General features: G+C 54.5%; 2 protein-coding genes across 2 annotated transcripts in view; one reads left to right on the forward strand and one right to left on the reverse strand.

Annotated features, from left to right (window-relative positions):
* SAC3D1 (SAC3 domain containing 1) overlaps positions 1-2,012 on the forward strand; it is a 2,367-nt gene extending 355 nt beyond the window's left edge. The window contains exons 1-2 of the mRNA XM_077759759.1: positions 1-122; positions 1,411-2,012. The exon at positions 1-122 is cut by the window's left edge and continues 355 nt beyond it. Of these exons, the coding sequence (XP_077615885.1) occupies positions 1-122; positions 1,411-1,910 (622 nt within the window). The 3' untranslated portion in view covers positions 1,911-2,012. The remainder of the gene's footprint in view (positions 123-1,410) is intronic.
* A 93-nt stretch (positions 2,013-2,105) lies between these two features.
* Positions 2,106-13,735, reverse strand: NAALADL1 (N-acetylated alpha-linked acidic dipeptidase like 1). The gene is made up of 18 exons (XM_077759758.1): positions 13,551-13,735; positions 13,292-13,464; positions 13,087-13,208; positions 12,619-12,741; positions 10,189-10,472; positions 10,001-10,105; positions 9,209-9,294; positions 8,983-9,102; positions 6,360-6,445; positions 6,212-6,275; positions 6,091-6,158; positions 5,808-5,899; positions 5,636-5,726; positions 3,615-3,696; positions 3,358-3,531; positions 3,194-3,281; positions 2,993-3,085; positions 2,106-2,663 (listed from the first exon to the last, which is right to left on the reverse strand). The coding sequence occupies exons 1-18, from the start codon at positions 13,733-13,735 to the stop codon at positions 2,477-2,479; spliced, it is 2,223 nt and encodes a 740-aa protein (XP_077615884.1). The 3' UTR covers positions 2,106-2,476.
* Positions 13,736-15,177: the final 1,442 nt, after the last annotated feature.

Below are 15,177 nucleotides of genomic sequence, written 5' to 3' on the forward strand. Positions count from 1 at the left end.
GGTGCTGCTGCAGGCCCAGGTGCAGGAAGGCTTCGGGTCTCTGCGGCGCTGCTACGCTCAGGGCGCCGGCCCGCATCCCCGCCAGGCGGCCTTCCAGGGCCTCTTTCTGCTCTATAACCTGGGTGAGTTGGGGTGCCGGCGGAAGGGCGGGGGGCGGGCGTGGGGGGTGGGAAGGGGGCCTCCCTGTAGACGGTGGAGGCCGGAGAAGGAACGAGAAGCTTTACAGCCTCACCATTAGCTCCCTAACCCATCCTGCCTTTTAAATGTGTGTCGTGTCAGTGCGCCAGATCCGCTGAGCCCGGACGTGGTCCTTCTGGCCTGGCCCGTCCCACATTTGGGTCTCAGGGTTTTTTGGTAACAAAAGTGGAGAGGACGAGGTTGGAACGGGAATGTTCACCCAAGTGATTTTCAAACGTTTTGAAACACGTAGTTCAGTGTTGCAAAGCAGCCAGGAATATCTGCCCATGAAACTTCCTGCACGGAAGTTTCAAGGCTTTAAGATCCTCCCTGTGGATGGATGGTGCGGTCTAATACTATTCTATTTAATTGTAACAAAATGCTCTTGATTTCACAACGTACTGATGGGTCGGAAGCCTTAGTTCACAAAAGTGGCCTGAGGTTCCGTTGTGATTCTCGTGTGGGGAGCAGGGGCCCAAGCTGCTTGAAGAAAAGGCCTCACCAGGCAGACAGGGAAGGTGTGGGAGCCCCAGCTTCCTCTCTGTGCAGCAGCTAGAGCAGTGGAGAGAGCTGGGTTTGAAGCCAGGGAACTTGGATTTTTTTTTTTAAATTTTTAAGTGTTTATTTATTTTTGAGAGAGAGAGAGTATGAGCAGGGAAGGGAAAAGAGAGAGGGAGACACAGAATCCGAAGCAGGCTTCAGGCTCGGAGCTGTCAGCACAGAGCCCAATGCGGGGCTCAAACCCATGAACTGTGAGATCATGACCTGAGCCGAAGTTGGACGTTTAACCCAGTGAGCCACCCAGGTGCCCCGAAAACTTGGATTTTTGTGTCAAATTCTACTACTGACGGACTCAAGGACAGTCTCAGGCCAAGTCGTGAAATCATCTGGCCTGTCACCGCCATCGGAAAACCATGCCTCACTTTGTTGAGAGGATCCGGACTGTTGGAATGGGCTCTGGCAACTCTTTCCGATGAGGCCTTGGACCGGGCCCATGGAGAAAGGGGGAGGGGAAAGGAAGCTTGGCCCAGAGGAGGGGTGCAGCCAGAGCGGAAGGTAGGTGGCCCAAGTTCAGAGAAGTGCTCCGTAGTAGGCCAGAGGAAGTGGGCGTGGCTTAGGGCCCGGGAAGGTGGGAGGCTAGGGTAGGGGAGAGGCCTAAAGGGATGCGATGGAAAGTGGACCTGATCCGAGAAAGACACTGAGCTGTCTCCCGCCGCGCTTCCTCCCTCACAGGCTCCGTGGAGGCCCTTCACGAGGTTCTGCAGCTACCGGCTGCCCTGCGTTCCTGCCCGGCCCTGCGCAGGGCTCTGGCTGTGGACTCGGCCTTTCGCGAAGGCAACACCGCGCGCCTGTTCCGCCTGCTCCGGATCCTGCCCTATCTGCAAAGCTGCGCCGTGCAGTGCCACATAGGCCGGGCCCGCCGGGGAGCCCTGGCCCGCCTCGCCCGTGCCCTGAGCACCCCCAAAGGCCAGACCTTGCCTCTGGGCTTCATGGTCCACCTGCTGGCCCTGGATGGGCCAGAAGAGGCACGGGATCTGTGCCAGGCCCACGGACTGCCCTTGGATGGACAGGAGAGAGTTGTGTTTCTCAGGGGTCGCTACACGGAGGAAGGGCTGCCACCTGCCGGGACCTGCAGAGTGTTGGTGGGGAGCAAGCTGGGGGGGCGCACCCTGGAGGAGGTGGTCATGGCAGAGGAGGACGAGGGTGTGGATGCACCGAAGGCCCCCGCGTGAGGAGCTGCGCACTCTCCCAGACCCAGGCCTGGATCCAAGCACTCAGGTTTCTTGGTTTTTCATAATTCCTACACAATAAAAGGAATTTGTTTTGTAGGGACAGTAAGTATAATTGATTTATTTGGGGGAGCGCAGGGAGTCGTTGAGATGTGATAGGGATGGAGGGAGAGAGGAACCCAGCCTGGGCAAGGCCCTAGCCATTCCCAAGCCTCAGTTTCCCTGCTGGTCCCTGAGGGGTGGGTCTGGTGGTCTCTGGTCGGCATTACGCATCCTATCCCTGCCCACGCACCCCCAAGAGTGGCTGGTGGTTTTGACACTCCCCTCCCCGTCACCCCCATCTCTGAGTCTTCACCCTCTGCACAAGATCCAGGACGAGGAAGGCTTGTCACTCCTTTTATGTGTTCACAACTGGCGGGACCCCGAGCTGTTGTCTCAGAGGCTCAAGAGGGTCCAGTGATGGTGCCTCGGGCTGGCGTCATCTGGGACACACCCCCAAAAAATCAGAGTGGGAGAAAGTTGGGAGAAAGGATGGTGGGGAGCTGGAGAATGAGGGCCGGAGTCAGAGGTCAGAGGTCAGCCACAGGCCGCAGGGTGGCAGCGGCGCCCTCCAGGGCCACCACCAAGATGCTGAGCTGCCTCTGGACTTCAGCCCAGGCTGCAGATCCTGGGCTCGTGTTCATGGCCCTGGAGCAGGCATTGGCCAGGCCTGGGAACGTGGCTACGGAGCCGGTGCGGGGTGCCCAGAGCACGTGGCTGAAAGAAGGTCCAGGGGAGACGCAGAGTCACTCAGGGACCAGGAAAGGGGGGAGCGTCAGCCTGGAAGGGGCTCCTCTGTACACAGCGAGCCACAAAAGCGCCTCCCCACTGCCTCTGAAAGGTGGGGCCCTCGCCGCAAGGTCGGGGGAGAGATGGGTATCATAGTTCCAAGGTGGCCTTGACTGATTTGCCTCCCCTCATTTGAGCCCGATTCCCCAACTTTCAAGGGGCTGAGCTCTGAGTCTGACAGTCTCTGCCCTCCGATGGGTCCCCCTTGTCCACCCTCACCGTGCGGCACTCCCGCCAAGAGCCCTGAGCAGCCTCACCTGTAGTAGCGTTCCTCCGGGAAGGCCCGCGGGTTTAGGAAGGTCCGTTCCAACAGCATCAGCTGGTCGTTGAGCATCCGGACCTGCAGGGGGCTGGAAGCGGCAGGACTTCTTGTCACCCTGGAAGCAGCAGCCCAGCTCCCAGCCTGCACCTGCCCCAGATGCCGCCCTCCCAGACACCTGCTTGCTGCCCTTGCTCACTCAGGGGTGTCCTTCCGCAGCGCTGCTAGGTGCTGGGTCAAGGCCGCGGCTGCCCCCTCAAACTTCTCCACTGCAGTCACCAGAGGCCCTGGGGGGGGACAGCCAGCAGCTTAGCCCTGGAGGCGCAGGGCTCCCCACGCCTCCACGTTAAGGGGGCTCCATACCCAGGCTGATGCTGTGCTGCTCCAACAGGACCCCAAGGTCGCGCTGGGCAGCCTGCAGAAAACCTCGGAGGGTCTCCCCGTAGTCACTGACATTCAGAGGCAGGAAGAGGCTGTCACTGAGCCTCAGAAGCACACTCCCTGCAGTCCGGGCCACGGCCTGATGGCTGCTGAAGCCTGCAAGGAGTGTGATCAGGCCAGGGCTCGGTCTTCAGCCCACCCCGCTCCAGCCCCAGGGCTCCCCTGGCCCCCTTCCTCACCAGGGTCCACAAATTTGTCTACGTAACCAAAGGTGTCGAAGGCTGTGTGGTAGGTGGGGTAGATCCTGGCCGAGGTCTTGCTCTAGGGGAACAGGACCAAGTGACAGGCTTGGGATGAGAAGCGGGAGGAGACGTACCACAACATAGGGACGTTATCTCATCGCCATGGCTATGAGGTAGGTTCTAGAATTCCTACTTTTTTTTTAATTAATTTTTTTTTTTTTTTAGTCCTGATTTATTTTTGAGACTGAGACAGAGAGAAACAGAGTGTGGGCAGGGGAGAGGCAGACACAGAATCTGAAACAGGCTCCAGGCTCCGAGCTGTTAGCACAGAACCCGACGCGGGGCTCGAACCCACGAACTGTGTGATCATGACCTGAGCTGAAGTCGGACGCTTAACCAACTGAGCCACCCAGGCGCCCCCTAGAATTCCTACTTTACAAAGGAGGAAACTGAGGCTCACGAAGTTAAGTCACCCGCCTGACTTCACACAGCTAATAGTAGCAGAGCTGGGTCAGTGCCAGTTTCCCGTTTCATATGAAGAGCCCGGGGCTTGGGAATCAGGCGAGGGGATTCAAATCCAAGCTCCACCAGCCTGCAGCGGTATAGCCGCAGATGAGAGAAATGGCTTCTTAGAACATCAAGCAGGGAGACACAAGCTGGGCGCTCCAAGATCGCTTATTCTGTGTTACCCTCACGCTAGTGCCACGAATCACCCCTGGTTTATACTGTTATTTAACCTATTCTGGGGTAAACAGTTTTTCATATTTTAAGATCTCTGGAAACAGGATGCCTCTTATTTTCAGAATTTGCTTTTTGGAACGCCTGGGTGGCTCAGTCGGTTAAGTGTCCACCTTCGCCTCAGGTCAGGATCTCACAGTTTGTGAGTTTAAGCCCCATGGTCAGGCTCTCTGGGGACAGCTCAGAGCCTGGAGCCTGCTTCAGATTCTGTGTCTCCCCTTCGCTCTGGCCCTCTCCTGCTCGGAATCTGACTATCTCTCTTTCTCAAAAATAAATAAACATTTTTAAAAACATTTTTTAGGGGCGCCAGGGTGGCTCAGTCGGTTAACCGTCCACCTTCGGCTGTTGACAGCTTGGAGCCTGGAGCCTGCTTCAGATTCTGTCTTCATCTCTCTGCCCCTCTCTTATTCACACTCTGTCTCTCTCTTTCTCTTTCAAATAAATATTTAAAAAAATTTTTTTTAATTTTTTAAAAATCTGAGTGTTTAAAGTAATCTCTACACCCAATGTGAGGCTTGAACTTAAAACCCGAGATCAAGAGTTGCATGCTCCACTGATTGAACTAGCCAGGTGTCCCAGGATGCTTTTTTTGAAATTTATTTATTTTTTTAATTATTTTTTTTTTATTTTTAGGAGAGAGAGAGACAGCGTGAGCAGGGGAGGGTCAGAGAGAGAGGAAGACACAGACTCTGAAACAGGCTCCAGGCTCTGAGCTGGCAGTCAGCACAGAGCCCGACGCGGGGCTCGAACCCACGAACCGCGAGATCATGACCTAAGCGAAAGTCGGACGCTTAACCAACTAAGCCACCCAGGCGCCCCAATTTAATTTAATTTTTTAGAGAGCACAAGTGGGGGAGGGGCAGAGAGGGGAACAGAGGATTCGAAGTGGGCTCTGCACTGTCAGGGAGCCTAATGTGGGGCTTGCACTCACAAACCACAAATCATGACCTGAGCAGAAGCCATATGCTTAACCTACTGAGCCACCCAGGTGCCCTGCCCCATGATGCTTCTTAAGTCAATGTCACTCCACAGCTAACTGGCAGTGTTGCTTTTTTCCCCCCGTGAATAGTGCACATCACAATGTTGCAGCTTAAAGTCAGTAGTACCTTGAATTTGGTAAATTAACGGAAGCATATACAGATGCTCAGAGAGGTTAAGAAAGTTGGCGAGGTAGCACAGCTGCTGAGTGGTGGAGCCGCACTCAGTCTGCACTAGAGCAGCTCTAAAAGAGGAAAGGGAGCAAGGTACAGAGCTGGGAGACAGAGGAGTGCTCCCTTCACCCGGTCATAGGTGTAGGCGATGTCCATGGAGGAGATGCCCAGGAAGTGAATGAAGGGTGCATAGTCGCTGCCGGCACCCAGAGAGCCCAGGCTGTGAAAAGAAAGATAGTTGGGTTGGAGGGCACTGGGCCAGCCCGGCTTTCCCGGGCCCCAGTCCTGGCCCTGGGCTCACCTGGGGACCAGGCCATATGCAGGGCTGCTACGGTTGAAATACCGGATCCAGTTGTCGTAGATGCTGAGGCCTTCGGGGCCTGGAGCGGGGATCTGACCCGGAGAGGAATCCAGTCTGGGACTGGCCTCCCCCAATCGGCCCGGACCACCAGAGTCTCCTTCCTAGGTCCTACAAGGGCCTGGCGCCAGCCTCGGTCCCGTCTCCAGGACCCTCTAATAAGTACCAGCTCCAGCCCCGCCCGCCCCGCCGGGGACATTCCTCCTCCGGCCCCTCCCCCTTTCACCTGTTTGGCCGCGGAGAAGATGACGCTCTGGACAGGGGGCGTTCCCTGAGCCCTCAAGGTGGCATTGGCTGTGGGAAGAGCAGAGANCCCACCCCCCACCCAGCCCAGCTGCCCCCCATACCAAACACGGAGATGTCCACGTTGATGTAGGCCACGGTGCGCTCCTGCAGCTTGCTGAAGAATTCCTGGGGGTGGGAAGGCCGACGTCAGCGCGGCGGTGCCCTAGCTCAGGAATCCCCTTGACCGCCTGCTTTGCAGAGCTCACTCACCTCGGTGAATTCCGTGGAGCCAATGAGGCCAAACTCCTCTGCCCCCCAGCTTGCAAACACTATTGATCTGCGGGGTCTCCAGGTTCCTGCGGAGGGGGGTAAAGGGCTGGAGGATAGGATCCCGGGATCATGGGGTAGCTTAGGGGAAAGGTTGGGAACTTGGAGAGAAGGAAGGGCTGGACGGGGCGGGGCAGCCAGAGACAGAAGGTAGGTCATGGGCTACTCTCCAGCCCAGACTTCTCAGAGGCTCTGGCCTCCTTTTTCCAGCCTCCAGCCTGTGCTGTGACCCCGCCCCAAAACTGACCCCAATACCAATCTCCGGTTGTCCCTTCTGCCAGAATGCCCTCCCTTCCCCTTCCTTATAGACATGCTTTGATAGACCTCCTGACCCTCTGTCCCCAACTGTCTCCTTACTTCTCCACCACTTGTTGACGTTCTCCTTAGGGCATTATTCATATTAAGTCCTCAATGCCTTGAGGGAGAGACTGTTAGAGTCTCCATTTCTTTTTTTTTTTTTTAATTTATTTCTAGGAGAGAGAGAGAGAGAGAGACAGCGTGGTGAGCAGGGGAGGGTCAGAGAGAGGGAGTCACAGACTGAAACAGGCTCCAGGCTCTGAGCTGGCAGTCAGCACAGAGCCGGACGCCAGACCCGAACCCACAAGCCACGAGATCATGACCTAAGCGAAAGTCGGACACTTAACCGACTAAGCCACCCAGGCGCCCCTAGAGTCTCCATTTCTTAATCGAAACTGAGTAACACAGAAGTCAAAGGACTTGCCCAGGTTTACACACCTGGTAGGAAGCAGAGGCAGGGTTCAAATCCACGGTCGGGCTCCAGAGTCCATGGGATCACTAGCTACCCACACTGCCTCTCACGGCCTCTGGAGGCCGCATTTCCATCTCCAGCCTCCTCCCAAAAGCCTTGGCGGCCCTCGCTTGCCCCTTACCTCCTCCAGACACCCCCTAACCCTCCACAGCACCACACGTTCCTGGTTGTGCTCCCATCTCTGGCTACGACTCAGTACCCTTTGATCATTGCTCAGCTTTTCTGTTTTAAGTGAAATTTTTGGAAGCATAAAATGATTATATGCTTGCAGTAACAAACTCTCACACTCTTTCCTGCCCCCAAATGCATAACCTGAATCTAATCAGATAAACGCTCGACAAAATAATATCAGGATCCAGAAAGACAAAGAAAAGCTAAGGAACCATTACAGGTGACACACACCATCACTACCACACACGCAAAGCGCGATCCCGGACAAGCCCTCAAACCGGAAATTTCTTTTGCTCTAAAGGCCATTATGAGAACAACGGCGGACATTGTTAATTTCCAGATTCTGGTCATTGGATGGTGGTCATTGCTAGAAAATGTCCTTAAATACACAGTGATATGATAAAGGTGCAGCATTTCTGCAACTTTCAAACACCTATTTCCAAATAAAAAACTGGAACAGCAACGACAGAGCCAGAAATTCCTACCCTTGTATCAAAGGCGGGGAAGGCCACAAGCCCTGCCCCCCTCCACTTATCAGTTGATCTCTACCACACCTATGATTTCCCATGCCTTTTGTGACACCGACCCCCCAGTTTCTCTCTGGAGTCTGTTCTGACCTGGAGATCAGCACCTTCAACTGCCTGCTTGCCCTCTCCCTGGGGAATGTCTCGTAGGCACCTCAAAATCAGTATGGGAATGGGCACATGTGTAAACCCATGTAACTTGTGACATGAGTAACACAAACAGGGAAGGACAGCGCTTTACGGGAGCAGAGTTTCATATGAGATTAAGTTGGTATCAATTCAAATTATATAGTTATAGCTCTAGGATGTTACAGGTAATGGAAGATCGGGCCAAGCTGGCAGTGTGGAGCCTGCTTGGGATTCTCTTTCTCTGCCCCTCCCCTGCTTGCGCTTTCTCTCTCTCAAAATAAATGAATAAACTTTAAAGCAATAAAATTGGGACTCCAGCACGTCACCCTTTTGATTAGCATCCCACACCGTCTTCCCAGCCTCCTTCGGATGGAACTCCAAACTCCCCAGCTGGGCTGCCACCGGGTCCGGTCCCCCTTCCCACACTGTGCCCTCCGCTGGGAGCTCCCCCTCAAAATGCCAGCTCGGAAGGGAGGCCTTTCTGAGGTCGGGCTTCCACCAGGAAACCCCCTTATAATTTTCCTTTTAGTGCAGACCACAGCTGCCTTTACATGCAGCAACTCAAGTGTTCACTGTGGGGTCTGCTGTACCTAGAACTGGACTGGCACGTAGTAGGCTTACAGGACATATTTGTTGAGTTAATGACTGCCTGTCATGCCTGTCCCACTAGGCTGAAGCCAGAGCCCGGGCACTGCCGTGCTCACAGCGGCACCCAGCTTCGCTCCACTGGAGGGACACGGGAGGCTCTCAGAAGCCAGTGCCCGGGCTCCCCATGTCCCACTGGGCGACTTGAGCAAGGCCAGGGCTGGTGTCCATGCAGGTTGGCCCCCAGGGCCCTCAGGCTTGGCACAAGTGGGCCCTGGAGAGTGAGAGACAGGAGGTGGGACAGGACTCGCGGGACCTCAGGGGAGAGCGGGCTGCAGGTGACCTCCAGCTGGGAGAGTCCCTAGATCAGGACGGAGGGTTGCCTCACCCTTCTTCAGCAGGGTCCCCAGGACTCGGGAGAGCTCCAGGAGGACAGCAGTGCCACTGCTGGGGTCCACGGCCCCGTGCACCCAGCTGTCCCGGTGGTTTCCGTACAGCACATAGCGGTCTGCAGAGAGGAGCGGAGACTCAGAAACCAGGGCGGGAGGCGGGTGGGCGGGGCCAGCCGGGCGGAGCGCAGGGGGCGTGGTCTGGGGGCGCCTAGGGGCTCTCACCTGGCTCCACCGCCCCGCGGATGATGCCCAGGACGTTGGAGGAGTTCCGCAGCTCCAGGCGGTTGTGGACACTCACGTTCACCTGGCTTGGGGAGCCAAGCGGGCGACCGGAGTCTTGGCCCTCCCCACTCCTCTCACAACCCAATACAGGGGAAACTGAGGCCCAGAGCGAGAAAGGGACACCACGAGGTCTCTTGCCCGGAAGTACCTGGACAGGCAGCCAGGCTAGAGCCCCGCTCTGGGGAGTCCAGTTCTTTCCACGGACTCACTCAGATGAGTATTTATTGGATACTTCGTGTATGCGTGCGCGGTACTAGGCTCTGGGCCGTGCTTGAGATAGACACAGCCCCGTCCTTGGGGACCCCCCCTCCCCTGAGCGAGACAAACCGCTAGGAAGACAGCACCTGCAGGCGGTGAAGGGGTGTGGGGAGGACACTAACAGGTTGACCTGCAAGAGGACACCTGCTGGTAGGTGGGAGAAGGGCGGGCCAGGAGTGGCGGGAGCCTGGGGAATAGCCTTCAGGCACAGGGAACAGCAGGTGCAGAGGCCTTGGTTTGGGAATGAGCTTGGCACATTCAAGACAGAGAGGATGGCTGGAGAGTAGAGGTCACGGATGAAGTGGACGTGGAATGCCACAGGGCCTTGTGGCTTCCCCAAAGACAAGTCATACTTTTTGGAGTCAGGGGAAGGTTGGGAGAGAGAAGAAAGGGAAAGGCCAGGCCTTGACGTGGGCAGAGAAACATAACAAGGGAAGAGGAGAAGAGCCTTGAGGCAGAGGGGCCCCACCTCACCTGTCTGCTGGGAAGTCGCCACCAGGTCGGAAGCCAGGCCCCAGCCTGTAGTCGCAGCCCAGTGCTCCCTGCCAGGCAGCTGGGGCCAGGGTCCCCTGGAGATTACTGCAGAGGAGGTGGAGGGTGTGGGGGTTGGATATTGGGGGCCGCTGGAGGGTGGAGGGGGCCCCCGGGGCACCAGAGCTTACCAGAGGAGGACTTTTGCATCCTCAAAGCCAATGGGCTGAGTAGGAATGGGAGGAAATCCAGAGACAGTAGTGGGGTCCAGGCGGAAGGAAGAAGGGTTGGCCGGAAGGTAGGGGGTCAGAGGATCCCCAAAATACTCATAGTAGGAGCCTCGCTCCACGCCTGAGGGAGGCAGGCGCCAAGAGTTGGGGAAGGTCTCGCTGGCAGAGCTTAGCCCATCATTGATGTCTGCGGGGTCCGTGTACACCAGCACCCCAGCTACCCTGTGCTTGGCCGCGTTGATAGCCTGCGGGAGGTGAGTGAGACTGTGGTTGGAGGAAGGGAGAGGAGGTGTCCTCTCCTCTTCTCTTCCCTCTCTCCCTGTGGCAGCGGGGCCAGATCTGTCTTCCCACGGGCAAGATGATGCTTGCACAAGTTATTTACTGCAGCCCTGCTTGAGGGAGCAAAAGACCGCTGGGCACAGGCAGGTCGATGCTTATCAGTGGGGCTGTCATGTAAGCAGAGGCATCGCGCTAGGGCACTGCGGGCAGCGGGTAGGGGACAGGATGTGCTGTGTCCCCTGGTCACAGCGGCACCGCTCGCAGGAGCCAAAAGGCAGAAGCAGCCCCAGTGTCCCGGCAGAATGAATGGATAAGCCAATGTGTGGTGTAGAGCATGCAAGGCAATGATGTTCTGATACGTCATGGGCCTTGAAAACATTAAGCTAAGTGACGAAGCCAGGCAGAAAAAGACAAATATTGTGTGATTCCTCTTCTAGGAGCTTTCTAGAATAGGAAAACTCATACAGCTGGAAGGTGGAATAGAGGTCACCAGGAGCTGGGGAGGAAGGAAGGGGACATTATTTTGAAAGGGCACAGAGATGCATCTGTAATTATCAAGAGTTCTAGAAATGGATGGTATAGTGATAGTATCCACAGTGTTGTGAAGGTACTAAACGCGTCTGAGTTGTACCCTTAGAGATGGTTAAGACAGTCAGTTTATACTGGTATATTTTAGCACAATAAAAACAAAATAGTAAGAAAGAAAGAAAGAAAGAAAGGAAAGAAGGAAGGAAAGAAAGGAAAGAAAAGAGAAGAAAAGAAAAGGAAAGAAAAGAAAAAGAACACAATTTATATGCCGATCGAGAATAATCTCCAGGATGTATTAATGTGAAAAAAAGCATAGCTTGAAAAGGGTGGATATAGTATGCTACTTTTATATCAAAAGAGAGAGAAATAAAAATATATATTCATATGCACTTTTTCCAAAAGAAAGTATGGATGGATACCTCTTTGGACGATGGCATAACAGGAACACTTTTNGAAAGAAGGAAGGAAGGAAGGAGGAAAGAAGGAAGGAGAGAAAGGAAAGAAAAGAGAAGAAAAGGAAAGAAAAGAAAAAGAACACAATTTATATGCCGATCGAGAATAATCTCCAGGATGTATTAATGTGAAAAAAAGCATAGCTTGAAAAGGGTGGATATAGTATGCTACTTTTATATCAAAAGAGAGAGAAATAAAAATATATATTCATATGCACTTTTTCCAAAAGAAAGTGTGGATGGATACCTCTTTGGACGATGGCATAACAGGAACACTTTTCCACTCTAAACTTTGTATTTAACAGGAAATTCTATAATCCATAGAATTTCATTATGGCTCTTCCCCTTTTCTCCTTTTGCAGCTTTTATTATGGGCACTTTTTAAAAAATTAGCACACATGCATGCAAGTGTGTGTGGGGTGGGGAGAGGGGCAGAGAGAGGGAAAGGAAGAGATTATCCCAAACAGGCTCCGTGCTGTCAGTGCAGAGCCTGACAAAGGGCTCAATCTCACAAACTGCTAGATCAAGACCTGAGCCCATGACCTGAACTGAAATCTACATGAAATTTACTACCCTAACCATTTTATAGCATGCAATTCAGTGGCATAAGGACATCAACACTTGATTGCACTATCATCACCCCCACTCACTTCGAGAACTCTTCATCTTGCAAATCTGAAACTCTGGAGTCACTAAACACGAACTCCCTATTCCCTTAAATTCTATACCTTAAAATTCCCATTCTATACCTTAAAAACAATTCCACATTTGTGAGAACCACACATGTGAAATACTTAGCCAAAATGTTTAGTTGAGAAGATGCGGGCTGGGAGGGAGGGCTACAGGAAGGATTGGAGTCCAATATTCAGGAGAACTACTTCACAGAACTTAGTCGCCCAGAATGGCAGAGCTGAACATTTTACCTGGTCCATTTATTTGCTAAGGCTCAGAGAGGGGAGGGGAGGGTCACACAGCACATCATGAGTGATAACAGCACACATATTGCCTCTGGTCCCCCAGCCCAGGGCTACACAGGCCACTCCACACTGCTCCTTTCCCTTCCCCTCCCTTCTCCCTGTCCTCTGCTGGCCCCCTCCCCACCCAGTTTCCTGCCCTGGGGGCTGCTGCTCACCTTGGCCCCACGCCCTGTACCCCCATAGCGGGTGAGCGCAACGGTGCCTTCCAGTCTGATGCCCTGAGTCTGTAGGGTCATAAAGTCTTCTTCCGTTCCCCGGTTGGCATAGACGAGGAGGCCCTGGTCCCAAAGAGAGGGGATCCTCAGAGCCAGGCCCAGGAAAGAGGGGGTGAGGAGAGGAGAGAGGGAGGTTGAGTGGCGGAATGAAGGATTTTGATTCTGTTTTCCCACCTCACCCAGAGCTTGTAAGCTCCCCAAGGCACACATGGTTTCCTCTGGGTCCAGGTACCCTGTAGTCAGCCTGGCCTTGAACATGGGGCCATTAGCATTTGTAGATGATTAAGGGATGGGCAAAAGGTGTAGCAATGGTGTAAGGGGAAGGGCCCTGGGTCAGGAAGGGAGAATTTGGGGTGGGGCCAGAGGGGACTGGGCCAGGGCAGCTGGGAGGGAGTGCCCCAGACCCACCTGTGGGGTTCCGGGGGGAGCATAGGCGGCATAAGGTGGCACCACATCAGGGCCGCCCTGCTCCCCAGTCAGGTTCTGTTCACTCTGGCGGCAGGAGAAGAGCACGTTCCCAGTGGGATGCACTGTGGAGGAGGGGCAGCGTCAGAGCTGGGCCAGGCAGATCCGGCCCCAAGGCATCCCCAGACCTGAGCAGTTGGGACCTCACCGACGGCCACGCGGTTGGGCTGCTCCCGGCTGGGGAAGGACAGCAACACTTCATATGTGGGGGCCTCGGCCGAGTCCAGGCCTGAGTCCGGGTCCCGCCAGCGCTGCAGCAGGAGCTGGGCCAGTGCCTCATCCCGGGGGCTGGAGGCCAGGTGAGGCTCCCTGGAGAGTTCCCTAGGGACAGGCAGGGACCAGGGCCAGAGTTAGGGACGCCCCTATGGCGAACAGAACAGGAGGGGGATGGTAGACAGTCCACTCACCTAAGGTTCTCTCGGATCTTACTGGCATCCAGCTGCTTCATGACAGTTTCAAGGATCTCCAGATCCAGGTCCTGGGAGGCTGGTGTGTCAGCCCCTTTGGGGACAGCAAAGTGGCCCAGGATGACCCCCAGTCCCACGAGGGCAGCGGCCCCCACCAGCCCCCCAAACACCTTCACCCACTGCATCCTGTGAAGTCTTGGCCCGCTGGGGTTCCTCCTTATAGTTGGGTGTCAGGTCTGGTTAACCATTACCCCATGGGTGGCCCTGCCCTTTGGCCCCCCGCTGACAGGGAGAGTTAGGGAGCATCCTGCAGGGAGGGCCTCGAGCTGATCACTTCCACCTCCATTTCTGCATCATTCCCAGAAGCGACCACCCTCCCCCCCTCAGGGTATCAGGTCCACATAGGCACACTGAGGCTCAGAGAGGGACCGGGTCTCAGCCAGAACTGGAACTCAGAGCCACTGTTCAGAGCAAGGCCGGGCCTGGCCCCATCACCCCTGCGTCTGGCTCCTCAGCGCCCTTTGATTTCCAGGGCATCCAGCCCTGGCTGCTTGAGCAGGTTTTGAGTTCAAATGCCACCCTTACTGGATATAAACTGTATGACCTTGAGCAATTCACTTAGCTTCTCTGACTCTGGGGGGTTTTTTTGTTTGTTTGTTTTTGTTTTTTGTTTATGCTTTTGTTTTTTGTTTGTTTGTTTTAGCTATAAAAATCCCATTTTACAATAGACCTATTTCACAAAACAGGTGCTGTTTTCATTAAACAAGACTGCATGTACAGAAGTATCTAGCCCAGTGTCTGGCACATAGTCAGAGCTCAGTACATTTTAGCCACTCCTGCATCACATGACTCCCTAGAATGCAAAACCTGGAGCTAAAAGAAGAAAGGGGATCCAGAAGAATTCTCTGTGTGTAGCCTGCAGGGATCCAGCTTATGTGAGGAAGTGGAACCCTTAGAGAGGGAAACCCATTCTTCCTTGGCAAGATTTCCTCCTCCATTCTCTGACCCTATCTGCAACTATCTGGAATCCATTCACCTATTCATCCATCCATCCATCCATCCATCCATCCATCCATCCACTATTTATCCATGCACCCTCCTATTCCCCACCCATCTATTCTCCCATCCACCCATGTATCCACGTGTCTATCCATCCATCTTGACAATCATCCACAGTGCTTTCATCTAAAATCTCTTTTGAAGAGGCAGGAATATGCTTTTCCTTATGAGGAATCTGTGTGGGGAATATCAGTCTGATCTGGAATATTGTGAGGCCTGGTCAATACCAGCAGTCTCATCTCCAACATGAGCCAGTAGTAGCAGAAGGAGATACCATTTTTCGTTTCTCATGGCAGGAGCTGTGCAAACGCTGCTATTTCCTCGCTGTGACTGTCATCCAGTGAGGCCAGTGTGGCTCCCAGCATCTGGGGCTCAAGCTGTGACTCCTCCTACCCCCATGACCTATCTTGCTTTGAGCCTCTGCCCAGCTGGGCCACAGCCCATTGACTGTCCCACAGATGCCCAAAGAGCCAGGGGAGCCGGGCAAGGTAGACTCTGTGTGTGTGTGTGTGTGTGTGTGTGTGTGTGTGTGTGTGTGTGTGTGTGTGAGATTTCCCAGCCCACTCCC

The sequence above is a fragment of the Crocuta crocuta genome, unplaced genomic scaffold (assembly GCF_008692635.1).
Source record: "Crocuta crocuta isolate KB4526 unplaced genomic scaffold, BGI_CrCroc_1.0 scaffold53, whole genome shotgun sequence".
In the NCBI taxonomy this organism is placed as follows: Eukaryota; Metazoa; Chordata; class Mammalia; order Carnivora; family Hyaenidae; genus Crocuta; species Crocuta crocuta.